Raw genomic sequence first — 16290 nt, 5'->3', positions numbered from 1 at the left:
GCACTCCAGTGTACCATATAGCAACTTCATACAATGTTTGCTGAATTTCCATCAGAGATCTTATTAACTAGCCTAAGGGATATCAGAAATAATTTTTTATTGATGAAATAGAGTTCAAGATACTGGCTGGAAATCATACACTGGCACTCTTGCTCTTGCAGAACAAGGTGTAAGAATTGGCAGGCCCAGCAGTTAACAACTTTTAGGGCAGCACTTTGTGCTGGACTTTGCACCAAATCCAACTAGAAGGCTGGCTGAACTCTGACTTTAGAATACGGCTGAAACTGCCTCCAGCAGATCTTTCATGCAAGTATTTGTCAGAGTACCTACAGGAGAGAGAGCTGAAATTTCACCAAGCATACAAGAACAAGTTCTACAACTTTTTTTGTGCCTGCTTGCTAAAAAGACATACATCTGTGTGGCAGATTTTGATCTGGGACTTGCTTTCATTATAGCATCCCACTAGCTAGGGGAGGTTATGAAGAGGTTAGTAGAGCTATCTTAGCTCTAATTGTTAGAAGTTTCTTGGCAATTATAAACTCTCCAATTGGCTTGGAAAGAGAAGTGTATTTCTAGGATCTTTCCATTCCTTTTAAATACAGAACACTTCATGTAACATAATTATTTCCTAACTTTCTAAAAATAATTTAGTGCAAAAATAACCTTAAAAAACTAACTACTTCTGAACAAGAAACAGAGATTAAAAGCTAAGTATTCTTTTTTTCCCCCCAGATCAAAGGAAAGTAGAAACTTACCTAAGATATAAGAGTTTGGGGAAAGACAAAGATTGGGAGGATCCAACTGTATGATCATACTGAGGTTCTGATCTAGAAAGTAAACACATCTGTTAATGAGTTTATCTGTTAGAAGTATAACATAAAATTATACTTTTCCCAATATATGGTAATTTTTGCCTCCAAAACAAATTCAACAGCCTAACCACATCTGCCCTTATTCAACTCACATTAATCATAGGAAAGGTAATTCTCAAAGACTTCTTTGGTTTTTCTGAATCTTTTAATAAAAATTCAACTTCACTCTGAAAAGACATAATAAAATCTTCTTTTTTGAGACGGAGTCTCGTTCTGTCGCCTAGCCTGGGTGCAGTGGCATGATCTCGGCTCACTGCAAGCTCCACAGCCTGGGTTCACGTCATTCTCCTGACTCAGCCTCCTGAGTAGCTGGGACTACAGGCATGCGCCACCACGCCCAGCTAATTTTTTTTTTGTATTTTTAGTAGAGACAGGGTTTCACCGTTAGCCAGGATGGTCTCAATCTCCTGACCTCGTGATCCACCGGCCTCAGCCTCCCAAAGTGCTGGGATTATAGGCGTGTGCCACCACGCCTGGCCAGGTATAATAAAATCTTTAACACTTATACAATATCAGAGATTTTCACCCAATCTCTATATATAAGCTCTTCAAATAATCCTAACAAGCCATACAAATCATTACCTTAGAGTAATCACAGGGAGAGGTGGCAACGAGAGGAGTTTCTTGAACTGATGTGTACTTATAACTTCTCCATCAAAGTTCACTTCCCACATCCTAGAGCCTGGGCGAGCACAATATATCAGAGGTTGCTGGCCCCCAGAACATCTTCCAGGAAAGAAACAAGCTCCATATTCTCCATCTCTTTCCTTGTTTCCAATTTTCCAAAACTTTTCTCTAACATCCAGAAAGGAAGAGAAAGCAGATTTACTTACAAAAAAAAAGGCAAAAACAATGGCACTACAAATCAGCATGGGTATAATAACTTCACTCACAATGCCTTCTCCTTCATTCATATTAGCAATATACTGAAAAAAACAAGAGAATGGAAAGATCAAAATAGGGTTCTGGCTCTGATTTGCCATTAGCTATTTCTGTGACAGGAAGCAAATCATTTCATATTAGTACTTAGTTTATTAGCCACAGAATAAGAGGCTCAGAATTAATGTAAAGGCCCCTTTCAATTCTAAAAAGTGAATGCTACTGAACTATTTCGTACATCCTTGAACCCTACTAGTTGCTTCTAAAGTCACTCTGTAAAATGTTCTTTGGACACTCTATGGAAGCTACTAATCTAGTTCTCCAACCCTGTCTCCAAGTCACTTCCTCACCACAAACACCCAATAAACTTACTTTTTCCTCAAAAACCCAGGTCCTTCTGAAACTCTGCACCTTGGAGTATTCTGCTCCCTTAGGATTACATGAGTTGGATATATAAAAGAGCTCAGTACACTGCCTGGGAACATGGAAGGTGATAATGATGAGGTAGATGTCTCTTCCTAAAAACTCCTGTTACTTACCCTCCATGATTCCATCATTCCTCCTCAGAAACTTTCCCTGATTCCCATATATGGAATTACATGCTTCCTATGCTTTGCTTTCATAGCACTTATGACATGATATATGGCAATTATGTCTATTTAAACAGCAAATCATGACTTTTCAGGGCAAAGGACACTTCTTATTCCTCTTTGGTTGGATTCCCAGTGTGTAGCACAGTGTCAGGCCTACAGAAAGCACTCAATACATTGTAGAGTTCCATAAACTCAATCTCTTTTATTGAAGAGTGATCTAGTATGCTCTCTAGCATGAATTTACTAGATAACCTCAGATAATTCAATAACTACTTCTGTAGTTACTTGCTTTATGAATAAAACATAACATTTGCTTTACTTTAAGAACACTGGTGTAAGAGTGCTTTGAAATGTATACAGAGCAGCACAGGAAGTAGTGGTTTTATTACTTATATTCCTTATTTGGGAAATAAAATATATTTCTTCCTTATTTTATATATTTTATGATACCTAATATGGTGCTAAGGATCTGGAGGGCTATAATAAATGTTTGCTGAGTGAAAAATGCAATCAATTCATTATCATTTGTATCCTCATTAATCTTACTTTCTATTATTTTTCAAACAATATGTCACAGGCCCAAAGTTGAGTATTTTCACATATGCTACCTTAGTTAATCCTTAATACTAAATTTACATGAAACAAAGTCATATCTATCACTTTGGCTAGTCACTAGGAGGCCCAGCTTTTAAAAATATATATACATACTGTTTGTTGGGAGGGAAAATAGGTTGAAACAAAAAGACTTTTTAACATAAGTATATATTTTATTATACTATCCATGTCCCCAAAAACTGAATTCTAGCTAACAGAGAGTAAGCACATCTAAACATGTTATTTTTACAAAAGGTTCTAGGCTACTGTCATCCAACTTTAGTTATGAAATAGGTACACGGGGGTTGATTACACAATTCTCCCTTCTTTTGTGTAGGCTCAAAACTCTCCATGACAAATTTTTAAAAGGAGATGGTCCTGAGAAATATGATAGCTGCCACGTCCAGTGAAAAAAAGAATGGCCAGTGAAAATTTCCTTGCAGTGAGAATGGCTGAAAACTTTGGCACAGTGATGCATAATACTCATTTTCAGCTGTCTGCTATTCTGCTCTGGTATTTCACAGCTACCTCTAATGCACTCCTTTGCCACTCATTGGACCTCTGGCTCTATCTACCCTTGAGATTTTGATGAAATACTTATCTTCGTAAAGCTCTTATTCTTCATCCAATTTTACCCTTTAGTAAAATTCTATTAAAATAAAACAAATCTTGAAAACAACAAAACTCAAAGAAGCCTTCCTGCTTCCGCATATAAAAACAGGCCTTTGGCCTTCTCTCATGGCACTTAGAACACGCCTCACCAGCAACGGGCTCACGGAATACTTGTCTTAGTCACCCACTGGACTGTCTTAGACTCCTCTACCTCCTCTCTGCTCTCTAACATCAGCTTGCATACAACTGATTCCGTAACATCTGTAATAGCCAAGGGCAGTGGTTCTTGCCTGTAATCCAAGCACTTTAGGAGGCTGAGGCAGGAAGATCGCTTGAGCCCAGGAGTTCAAGACCCGCCTGGGTAACATGACAAAACCCAGTCTCTAAACAAAATACAAAAAATTAGCAGGGCATGGTGGCATGTGTCTGTAGACCCAGCTACTTGAGAGGCTGAGGTAGGAGGATCGCTTGAGCTGGGGAGGTCAAGGCTGCAGTGAGCCATGATCACACCACTGCACTCCAGCCTGAGTGACAGAGTGAGACCCTGTCTCAAAAAAACAAAAAAGAAAAGAAAAGAAAAAAAAAAAATCTGTATAACTGATTGATGGGGCTTGGGGGTAGATAACTTCTAAGTTCCTCCCATTTCTAAAAGTCTGCATTTCTGGTGACTAATGGATGGCCAATATACCTCTCAGTGTCACACAAGAAGGATCGAGTTAGTGAAGATATAAGTAGCCTTCCATCCAAATAATCTAATTGTACAACACAGGAGTCAACTGTTGTTATGGTCTGAACAGGAAACATCACAAAAGCAGCAGCTGCCTAAAAGGAATGTGAGAAAGAAATAAAGTTTATTTAATCATAACATACACATGTGATCTCTTCCTCTTTACCTTTTAAATGAAAATAACTTGAATAGCAAAATAAAATTTTCAAATAAGCCAAAATTTAATTTGCTTGTAAGGATATCGAAGTTTCACTCACTTAAAAGTTGTATTAAATAATTTGGTACGTTAACTGCAGAAGGGAATTCTTAAGGCTCTGTTTGTGATCATCTAATCTTAGAGGTTAGAATGAAAAAGATGAAGCAAGCTTTAGAACTTGTTAGTCAGGCGTGGTAGCACAGATCCATAATCCCAGCTACCTGGGAGGCTGAGACAGAAGGATTGCTTGAGCCTAGGAGCTTGAGGCTGCAGTGAGCTTTGATCGAGCTACTATATTCCAGCCTGGGCAACAGAGGAAGAACCTGTCTCTAACTAAATAAAGCTCTGGAGTATGTGAGAGAATTTTCCACCTGTAGACAGTACTTCTCCCTTTGAGAAAAAGACAAAGTACGCTTACTATGTATAGGGTTTCTATATTTTAGATCCAAAATATATTAAGAATCAATTGATAACTTTGATCGGTCATGATGGCAAAAACCAGAAAAATATTCTGATGTGTTCATTAAAATAAAGTAATTTAGCCAATAGCCAGGTGCAGTGGCTCATGCCTGTAATCCCAACACTTTGGGAGGGCAAGGTGAGTGGATCGCTTGAGCCCAGGAGTTCGAGACCAGCCTGGGCAACATGGCAAAACCCTGTCTCTACAAAAAATTTTTTAAAATTAGCCAGGCATGGTGGTGCATGCCAGTAGTCCCAGCTACTCAGGAGGTTTGGGGTGGGAGGATTGCTTCAGCCCGGGCGATCAAGAGTGCAGTGAACCATGATCTCACCACTGTACTTCAGCCTGAGTGACAGAGCAAGAACCTGTCTCAAAATAAAATAAAATAAAATATAAAATAAAATTAATTTAGCCAATAGTAGTTAGAGCCCTTCTTTTCCGCCAGGATCCTAAATAGAAACAAGCCAATGCGAGACAAATCCTTCTACTTCTGCTGTAATGGCCCTGGAGGAGCAGGACAATGAGAAGCTGGTCTACTCTGTCTTAATGACAGACTGGAGCATTCTGTTAGGGTAAACTGAGTCTCAACCCTTCTACTCAGAAAGAACTGCAGCAGGAAGCCTGAGAACCTGCAGAGCAGAGCAAAGCCGGAAGGTGTCTTCAAGATTCCATTCAAAATAAATTATATCCATCCTGATAAAAAAGTATTCCTAGACCTATGAGTTTCTTCTACACAAGAAGCGGAGAAGATCAGGAGCCTGAGCAATTGGTGTCATTTCTATGTCTGTCATTTTATTCACACCAATAATAAATAGATTTCTTTTCTTTCTTAATAGCCTTATACTAAAGAACGCTTTAAATGAGCCATGCAGGTGAATCAGGAAGAACTGCAATAGATAATGTGCAAAGTACTGAAGTTAGCTCACAAAAGCCATTCTGTAACAGCACTGAGCTATAACAGGCTACCATATGTACTATATAAAAACAGGTCTCCTCAAAATCTCCAGTCTGGACTCTGGATTAGTCTCCCAAGAAATATAGTAGATAAAAATCACACTCTTTAATTGGAAGTTTTATAAGACAACACCTTGTATCTCACTACATACACAAAGAATGGGACTGCTTCTCACCTTTGCTTGTTTAGAAGTACTGAGTTTGATGGCAGAAACCTTCCCGGCATGATCACCTACAAAAACTCTAAGAATAGCTGTATCCCAACAGAGAGCTGTGACTCTTCGGCCTTTGTGTTCTGAAGACACATAAATTTGTTCTGGTTTCCCACGACGCTCTTGATTTAATTCCCAAACAACTACAAGACCTTGACTGCAAGAATTGAGTCACAGAGGCAAACTTTTGGCAATGATGAACAAGGTACAATTTAATTGCATCACAGTATCAACTACACTAAATACATATGTAACTCTTATTCTTCAGAAAAGAGGAAGTATTATAAAAAGTCAAGATATTAATTTCCTTGTTTTAGTCACCAAACCAGTTTAATAGGAGAAGTTAAATGACCTAAATTATCTCTGTTCCCTTTCTCTTTTAAGGCCTTTGAAATGTTGTAACCTCAAATTAGCATTTTCTACAAACACTCGGATGACCAGCTATCCGTTCTCGTTTGCTGGGTACTGAGAGATTTCCCAAGACACAGGAATTTCAGCGTTAAAACTAGGACAATCCTAGGCAAACCAGGATGGTTGGTTACCCTAACAAACACATTAAATAAAATAATTAAATGTGTCAAATTAAAATGCATTTGAAAAAGGACAGACGGTTTTAGAACAGATTCTTACCTGGTAGCTACAGCAACATAATCATCATCATGTAAACAACAGGCAACTTGAGAAATTGCACCTTCCTAGAGCACAAAAGAAAAAATATTTTTTAAATCTCAAGTTTTACATTATTATTTATTTATTTATTTATTTATTTTTTTTTTTTTTGAGACTGAGTCTCGCTCTGTTGCCCAGGCTGGGGTGCAATGATGCGATCTCGGCTCACCGCAACCTCCACTTCCTGGGTTCAAGCAATTCTCCGGCCTCCGCCTCCCAAGTAGCTGGGATTACAGGTGCCCACCAACACGCCCAGCTAATTTTTGTATTTTTAGCAGAGACAGGGTTTCACCATGTTGGCCAGGCTGGTCTCCAACTCCTGACCTCAGGTAATCCACCCGCCTTGGCCTCCCAAAACGCTGGGATTATAGGCGTTAGCCACCGCACCAGGGCACGTTTTACATTCTTTTATTCCAAACGATTATTTATATTGGAGAAATTTGCATTTATGAAAAAGACTCCAAATGGTATACAACAGAGCTGCCCTTAATCTTACCCTGTGTGAAAGAAAAAGCCTGTGCTTCCAACCTTCTTTCTGAATGAGATGGAGTCCTCCTCCTGAACTGCCCAAAGCCAACCATTTCCGAGACACAGCTATGCTCGTGCACTAAAAACATGTAAAGAGAAGTGTGAGATGATCACAGCTACTTAACCAAATAGACTATCCACTGAAAATAAATACTGAGGATTTATGCATCAGGCTCCTTCCCTCACTTTACCCTCTGCCCAAATGGACACAACATGACACTTACTCTCTAATTTTAGAATAGTAAAAAATACTGAAGAAAGAACATTTTGTTTTTAAACTTCTAAACGAATCTCACAAAGGCTGAATAGGCTCCACCTTGTGAGTAATTTTCCCTTGGCAAAAGCTGGCTGTTAGACTGTTCATATTTTGTGTAATTTGGCTAGGTCATTCCAATGCTAACTACAACAATGGAAGACCGAGGAAGTGACCAGAAGATAAAGTAACCATGTTAAACATTCATTCATTTACATCACTTCTGATCTGTACAAACACCACAAAACATCCGCAAGTCTTAGGGTAGGTGAGACTCCATCAGAGAATGCAGTGGCCATGCTGTGCCCAATACCCTGTGGCAAAGTTATTAGTTGGTTGACTAAGAGACATTCCCAATCATCTTCAATTTTGCTGCTTTTCACTACAGAAGTTGGAAAACCTAAATATTCACCTTCCCAGTTCCCTAGCTGCCAAGCGTTGCCATGTAACTCAGTTCTAGCTAATATGACCAACACAGCTGAGGGCTTCTCAGGAAGGGAAGCTTTACCTTTCCAGATAAGAGGCAGAGCCTGTAGAAAGCCTTTGCCCTTTGCCCCCACTTTCTTGAGATGTTAATGAGAACAGTAAGACTGGAGACAGGACACACATTGCAAATGCAACTAAAAGCTAACATATGTACAATGGTAGAATGGGAAAAATGGGAGCCAGTTATATCATTGGGCCACTACACTAAACCCAGAACACTAACCTCTTATGAGATTATAAACATCTTTACCACTTAAGCTCCTATTAATATGTTACACTATACTGTAACTTGCAGCTGAAAAAATGTCTGATGTCAAGCCTCAAAACTGTTACTCATATTATTTTGTCTATCACTTCCTATTTTTCCCTTTCCTCAGATGCTGGTATTTCCTTTAGGGCAGTAGCAAAAGTATAAAAATGAAATTATTTTGGTACTGGTTATGAAACTTTGTTTTTTACCACATCATTCCTGAGTTTAATCAAAATAACTCAGAGATTGAAGGAAGTACATAGTTCTTTGAATTCCAAGGACAATCAAAACACATAGCTATTAGGAAAAGAAAAATAGCTCAGGGCAGTCTGAACTATGTGAAGTATGCAGGTCCAGACAGAAATGAATATGAGATATCAGTCATGCTCCCAATCTCGGCACCCATGCCTGGGGACAATTGTTTAAAGTCATTTTGTCACTGACTAGCTGTCTCGCCTGTTAACTTCATGTCACTGAAATCTGTGATACTAAGAACAATGTATAGCCAATCAATAGTTTTTGTTATTTTAATATGTTATTGGTAAACAACTCAGAATCTGCATCCTTTTCCTTTAAACATCCACTTGGGCTGGACAAGGTGGCTCACGCCTATAATCCCAACACTTTGGGGGGTCAGAAGTTCGAGACCAGACTGAGCAACAGAATAAGATCCCAGCCCTAAATTAAAATTTTTTATTTTTAAGAAATCCAGGCCAGGCACAGCAGCTCACGCCTGTAATCCCAGCACTTTGGGAGGCCGAGGTAGGAGGGTCACGAGGTTAGGAGATCGAGACCATCCTGGCCAATAAGGTGAAACCCTATCTCTACTAAAAGTACAAAAATTAGCTGAGTGTGGCAGTGTGCACCTTTAATCCCAGCTACTTGGGAGGCTGAGGCAGTAGAATCACCTGAACCCAGGAGACGGAGGTTGCAGTGAGCCAAGATTGCGCCACTGAACTCCAGCCTGGAGACAGAGCTAGATGCCATTTCAAAAAAAAAGGCCTGGTGCGGTAGCTCATGCCTATAATTCCAGTACTTTGGGAGGCCAAGGCTGAAGGACTGCCGGAGCCCAGGAGTTTGAGACCAGTCACAGCAACATAATGAAACCCTATCTCTAAGAAATTTACAAAAATTAGTCAGGCCATGTGGTGTGGTGCATGCCTATAGTCCCAGTTACTTGAGAGGCTGAGGCAAGAAGACTGCCTGACACCAGTTCAAGGCTACAGTGCACTGCAGTGTGCTATGACTCAGCTATGATGACTGTGAATAGCCACTGTACTCCAGCTTGGGCAACACAGTAAGACTGCACCACCCCTTGCCCCACCATCCGTTTCAAAAAATAATCACCCAGCACGTTGGGAGGCTGAGGCGGGCGTATTACTTGAGGCCAGGTGTTTGAGAACAGCCTGGCCAATATGGCAAAACCCCGTCTCCACTAAAAATTCAAAAATTAGCCAGGCATGGTGGTACACACCTGTAATCCTAGCCTCTCTGGTGGCTGAGGCATGAGAATCACTTGAAACCAGGAGGCAGAGTTTACAGAGAGCTGAGATGGTGCCACTGTACTCCATCCTGGGCAACAGAGCACAACTCCATCTCAAAAAAAAAAAACAAAAAACAAAAAACAAAAAAAAACCACTTGTAACTGCTGCTAATTAAAGTGTATATTTAAAACAACTTTTATCTATGTTCCCAGGTTGTAATCCTCAAGCTTGGCCCTAATAAACTGTCTGCTTATATTATTTTTGCCTTTGTCTGTTTTGTTTTTTGGGTTTTTTTACTCCTTTTGAGATAGGGTCTTGCTGTGTCACCCAAGCTGGAATGCAGTGGAGCGATCACAGCTCACTGTAGCCTCAACCTCCCTGGCTCAAGCAATCCTCCCAACTCAGCCTTCTGAGTAGCTGGGACCACAGGTGCCCACCACCATGTCCAGCTAATTTTTGTATTTTTTGTAAAGATGGGATTTTGCCATGTTGCCCAAGCTGGTCTCAAACTCCTGAGCTCAAGCAATCCTCCCACTTCTGCCTCCTAAATTATTGGGATTACAGGTGTGAACCACGAAGCCAGGGCACTTGCCTCAGCTTCTTCCTCTTAGGTCGACATTCTGCCCAGAGCGAACTAACTTTTGCTTTGCTCCCTAAAATGAGGGTTACACCAGACTCCCTGTTTTGGAATGACCGTAGTATAACTGCAATGATTCATGTTATTCAAAATGTAATGGGGTTATTGGGGCTCAGCAACCAATACCCCAAAATATGGAGCTTTGACACGCTGACAGTTCTCAGAAGTTGCCTCAAAATCAAAGTCCCTTTAACCTTGTCTCGTTTCCACCTCTCCACCAAGCACAGAGAGGGACTCTCTCCATAGGAATTTCCTTATCTGACCAAGAAAGCCTCTTTCCAAAAGGTACAGGCTCAGTGGCTCATGCCTGTAATCCCAGCTCTTTGGGAGGAGGCAGGAGGATTGTCTGAGGCCAGGAGTTTGAGACGAGCCTGGCCAACATGGTGAAACTCCGTCTCTACTAAAAATACAAAAATTAGCCGGGCATGGCGGCAGGTGCCTGTAATCCCAGCTACTAGGGAGGCTGCGGCACAAGACTCACTTGAACCCAGGAAGTAGAGGTTGCAGTGAGCCAAGATCGTGCCACTGCACTCCAGCCTGGGCAAGGGAATGAGATTCTATCTCAAAAAAGAAAGAAAAGAAAAGAAAAGAAAAGAAAAGAAAAGAAAAGAAAAGAAAAGAAAAGAAAAGAAAAGAAAGGAAGAAAGGAAGGAAAGAAAGGAAGGAAGGAAAGGGAAGGAAAGAAAGAAGGAAAGGAAAGGGAGGGAAGGAAGGAAGGAAGGAAGGGAGGGAGGGAGGGAGGGAGGGAGGGAGGGAAAGCTTCCTTCCAAAAGAAATGCAATTGTCCTAAACACTTTCCCTAGGGATCTCATCAAATTACCAGGAAAGATCAACCACTAGAGAAGAGACTGGGAGTGATCATCATGCCCAGATAGACTTTTCATTTATTCTTCTGAAGGCAGCTCCAAGAGTTCATCCGGGGGATTTTACCTGATTGTTCCTATGCAGCTCCATCCCTCACTTTCCCATGTCTGCCTCCCACTTGCTAGGTCTATTCATTCTCCCTAATGATTTATTGCTACTCAGAACAATCATCTACATTCTCCATATCCCCACTTCCCTATGAAAGAGGGTACATACAGCCAGGCATGGTGGCTCACTCCTGTTACCCCAGTGCTTTGGGGAGGCCAAAGGCCAAGGCACAGGATTGCTTGCGGCCAGGAGTTAGATGCTATCATGAGCTATGGTCTCACCACTGTACTCCAGTGTGGGCAACATAGCAAGACCCCATCTCTACAAAAACTTTTTTAAAATTAGCCTGGCATGGTGTCGAGTATGTTTAGTCCCAGGTACTCAGAAGGATGAGGCAGGAGGATTACTTGAACCCAGAAGTTTGAGGTTACAGTGAGCTAGGATCTCCCCATTGCACTCAGGTACAGGCAACAAAGAGAACCTGTTTCAAAAGGAAAAAAAAAAAAAAAGAAAAGAAGATTTTATATGCCTTTTCTCCTATTAATCTTACTTGTATTAGTTGATTTTCAGCAAACCTTCAGAGGGTGAAGGGACAGTTTTCTTTTGGTCTTTGTGGGATATACTCATTTATACCATTTTATTTTCAATCAAATACATTAGCTTCTGAGAGAAGACAGCAACACTAACAGGGGAAAATGAAGCAAGTCAGTATCAGGGTTTCCAGGGACGGTAAATTAGAATTCAAAAGATAGCTCAAAAAATAAATCAAGAAAGAGCTATGAAAATTATACCTCTGGCCGGGCGCGGTGGCTCAAGCCTGTAATCCCAGCACTTTGGGAGGCCGAGACGGGCGGATCACGAGGTCAGGAGATCGAGACCATCCTGGCTAACACGGTGAAACCCCGTCTCTACTAAAAAATACAAAAACTAGCCGGGCGAGGTGGCGGGCGCTTGTAGTCCCAGCTACTTGGGAGGCTGAGGCAGGAGAATGGCGTGAACCCGGGAGGCGGAGCTTGCAGTGAGCTGAGATCCGGCCACTGCACTCCAGCCCGGGTGACAGAGCGAGACTCCGTCTCAAAAAAAAAAAAAAAGAAAAGAAAATTATACCTCTATGTAAAGTGTCAACCTAAAAGGAAGAAGTTGAGGCCAAATTAACATCGAGTTTATCTGGGCCAAGTTTGAGGACTGCAGCCTAGGACACACTTCCAAGTTGCCTTGGTGAATGCTCTGGAAAACAAGAAACTCAAGTTCTCAGAAGAGGCTGTTTGTCAGGAATTCTCATGGGCTTACAGCAATAACATTGATTAGTGATTGGCTATACACTTTTGAAGTATAAGGTATACTGCATTTTATCACTACTTGGTGTCAGTTAGTCTAGTGCCCACATAGCAAGTAGCTTCAAGAGGTAATTAATTAGCTCAAACAAGAGTGATAAGACCTGTAATCCCAGCACTTTGGGAGGCCAAGGCGGGCGGATCACAAGGTCAGGAGATCAAGACCATCCTGGCTAACCTGGTGAAACCCTGTCTCTACTAAAAATACAAAAAAATTAGCCAGGCGTGGTGGTGGGTGCCTGTAGTCCCAGTTACTCGGTAGGCTGAGGCAAGAGAATGGCGAGAACCCAGGAGGCGGAGCTTACAGTGAGTCAAGATCGTGTCACTACACTCTAGCCTGGGTGACAGAGCGAGACTCCGTCTCAAAAAAAAAAAAAAAAGAGTGATAAAAGACTGCTGTTTCACTCCAATGCTTCTCTGGGCCTGACAATTTTTTTTTTCTTGAGACAGTCTCACTTTGTTGCCCAGGCTACAGTGCAGTGGCATGACCTCGGCTCACTGCAACCTCCACCTCCAGAGTTCAAGTGATTCTCATGCCTCAGCCTCCCGAATACCTAGGATTACAGGCGCATGCCACCTTGCCCAGCTAATTTTTGTATTTTTAGTAGAGACAGAGTTTTGCCATGTTGGCCAGGCTGGTCTTGAACTCCTTGCCTCAAGCGATTCTCCCACCTCAGCCTCCCAAAGTGTTGGAATTACAGGTGTGAGCCACCACACCCAGCCTTGGCCTGATAATTTAAAGGGGCTCACATTCCTCAGATAAAAAGTTTATTTTCTTTTTTTCTCCCCACGAAAGTATGACTAGGACAGGTAAGAACACCCAAGATTCCATAAAACATTAAGGAACTAGAGGGTAGGGGCACAGTAACAAAGAGTACATGAAAATGAAACTGATACAAGGATCAATAAATTCACCTTTAGACGACTGGAGTCCAGCCGCAGGGCTGACAGTAATGGATCCAGAGATTCAAACTCTGCAAGAACATGGCTGTAGGACTCTGGTATCACTGGCACAAAAGTCATTTAGCCAGAAAGCTGAAACTTGTTGAATGATAGATACAGTATTCCTTACCTGAATAAAATCCACAAAAATATAATTTAAGAAGCCCTCCATTCATTTAACATGCATTTAACAAATACGTGGGGAACATAATGAAACATGAGAAAGTCCCCACTATACAGGTACTTAGAAAGAAAACACATACAAGTAACATTGTATGTCACGGTGTGTTGACATTGTGTCATTCCCTGACTCTAAAACTCCCAGAGTAGCAGGTACAGATTCTCAAGGCCCTCCATAATCCTATCCCCCTCTATTATCTAACAGTGTGAATAAGCAGAATAAGCAGAGTAGGATTTAGGAAAATTGGCCTATCTCCTCTGAGGCAAAACAGTAACCCTGCTGCTGTGTTTCTATGAGTAGTAAATCTTCTGTCTTTAGGACTCTTTCATTAAAATGCAATCTTCCATAAAGGTCTCAACTTATTAAGTGTTATCAGCAAACCCTACAGTTATCAGCTAACAATTTAACAGTGCTTAATAGGAATAGGCCACTAGACTTCTCTCTCCAACCTAGCAGGTGCTTAGTAAGTGAGGTGAATGAATGAACAGATCTAAGTGAGAAGGTATAGGGAAATAGAGCACAAAGAAAAATAAAGAGCTGCAACAAAAGAGACTAGATAGGACAGAACAGGGATAAGAATGCAAGGTAACAAATGCCAAATAACCAGGGAGGACTTTGTAAAGTAACACAAGAGTTTTTGTGTTCACCTACTCTCAAATGCACTTTTATGTCCAATTGCAGCAATCTCAAGAAAAAAAGAAAAGAAAATTCTCCCCATAAATTACAACTTTTCTCAATCACTTGTTACCTGCCAAATTTAGAAAGCAAATTAATACAACAGAAAAATTCATAAACTGTTTATATATTCTCGTTTTTTGTTCATGCTTTATGTTTTTGACTTTTTTTCCAGAAACATATATATTCAATCACTCATTTATTCAACAGATTTGTACTGAGCACCCACCTAAGTGCCAGCCATTATTCTAGGTCCTAGATATGATAAAGTTCTAACCCTCAAAGAACATACTTTCTAGTGGCAAAACGAAGACTATAACGTTTTTTATTGCACACATATAACACAATCTGATTTTCTGCTAGTAACACTGTTCCTAATACAGCTTGACCTCTGCAAGGAGAACGATGTTCAGGAAAAAAAAAAAAAGTTTTCACATGCCTGTACTCAAAATATTTGAGAATTATTGATCTAAGAAAATCTTCCCTCATTCTTTTCACTCATTCATTTTATTCAGTACCTAGTAAAGTATCAGGCACAGTGGTAAAAAAAGACGAGTAAAATAATTCCAGAAGTCAGTCAGTTTATAATAGAGAGAAAAAGACAAATAACACACACACACACACACACACACACACACACACACACACACACACACATCTTATGAGGGAAACATAAGCAAACTGCTTTGTTAGAACTTTACAGGACAGAGGGATCACACTGAATTACAGCGAACCGAAGAAAACTCTCTAAGGAAAGTAGTACTGATGCTGACTACGCTTTTATCTCAAGGAAAAGGGAAAGGGTAGCAGGTAGGGCAGCAACGTGCAAATATATAGAGAAGAAAAAAATGCAGAATATACTAGGAGCATACAAATTTAGTCTTTGACTGAAACATAGGATACAAGCAATGGAATAACGAAAGACAAAGCTGGAATCATAATTTGGGCCCAAGTTACAAAACACTTTGAATTTCAAACCAAAGAGCCTGCACTTAACTTGGCAGGCAACAGAAAGGAACTGAAGAATTTGGTGTTGGGAGGTCGCATAATTTCTGTAAAGTGCTGTGGGTGGTTAGATGCTAGAAAACAAAGATTTGAGAAAAGGGGTGGGCGGTATGAAAATGAGGATAAAACATTTCACTTACTCGAGAAGTCTGGTGGAAAAGGAGAAAACCTCTCTGGACTTTATTATTGGGGAGACTCTTCAACAGATTTGTAGGTAGTAGCTAAAAGTAGACTCTAAAACGAAAGGGACTGAAAATACAAGAAAAACACAGTACAGGATCCAAGAGATGGAAAGGAATGATAATATCATAGTGTCTCCTCTACGTGTGATCTTGAAAGAAACTCCAAAGTAGATAGGTCATTTTGCCTTAATCTCGGTGAAAAGAGAATGTCCTGCAAGTTATAATATAATGGGGGTGGGGGTGGGGTGGGGAGGGGAACACACCTAGTAAGTTCTACTGAAAAGAAAAAAAGAATTTAACAGAAATGAGAACTGACAATAAAAACAGCATAAGCAATGCCAGTTCTCAGACAAGCTGCTGGATGACAGTGTTAAACCAACTCTAACTTTACGCATTTATGTTTACTCTCCCTGAAATGACTGCTTCCCCTCCAGATCTTCTTACCCAAATGTATCCAGCTTTCAAGATCCCACATGAGCCCTACTTCCTAGAATTCTCAACATGGAGACAGGTTCATAGGTAATTCAGTGAACATGTCCACCTAATTCAGAAATTAGTTTTGCCCTAGGTCCCCGAACACTTTCAGCAATGGAAAGAAATCACTCACTCTCATGAAGCTGCCAACTCCAGTCCTCCACAGGGCTCACTGTTAA

At 40.8% G+C, this 16290-nt stretch overlaps 1 protein-coding gene across 9 annotated transcripts in view; it reads right to left on the bottom strand.

Moving 5' to 3' along the window:
• The window catches only part of HPS5 (HPS5 biogenesis of lysosomal organelles complex 2 subunit 2), a 45501-nt gene that overhangs the window by 27518 nt on the left and 1693 nt on the right, over positions 1-16290 (bottom strand). For 3 of the 9 annotated variants that reach the window (XM_015114679.3, XM_015114678.3, XM_077963136.1), the window contains exons 2-8: positions 13568-13724; positions 7265-7375; positions 6730-6794; positions 6064-6256; positions 4239-4372; positions 1455-1667; positions 756-827 (exon numbers count right to left, since the gene is read on the bottom strand). In XM_015114679.3, the coding sequence (XP_014970165.3) occupies positions 756-827; positions 1455-1667; positions 4239-4372; positions 6064-6256; positions 6730-6794; positions 7265-7375; positions 13568-13675 (896 nt within the window). In that variant the 5' untranslated portion in view covers positions 13676-13724. The remainder of the gene's footprint in view (positions 1-755; positions 828-1454; positions 1668-4238; positions 4373-6063; positions 6257-6729; positions 6795-7264; positions 7376-13567; positions 13725-16290) is intronic. The other 6 variants (XM_077963138.1, XM_077963137.1, XM_077963139.1 and 3 more) reach the window with 2 other exon arrangements.

This window comes from Macaca mulatta, chromosome 14 (genome assembly GCF_049350105.2).
Source record: "Macaca mulatta isolate MMU2019108-1 chromosome 14, T2T-MMU8v2.0, whole genome shotgun sequence".
NCBI classification, from domain to species: domain Eukaryota; kingdom Metazoa; phylum Chordata; class Mammalia; order Primates; family Cercopithecidae; genus Macaca; species Macaca mulatta.
The sequence above is the reverse complement of the archived record's forward strand: the minus strand, read 5'-3'. Positions and strand labels throughout refer to the sequence as shown.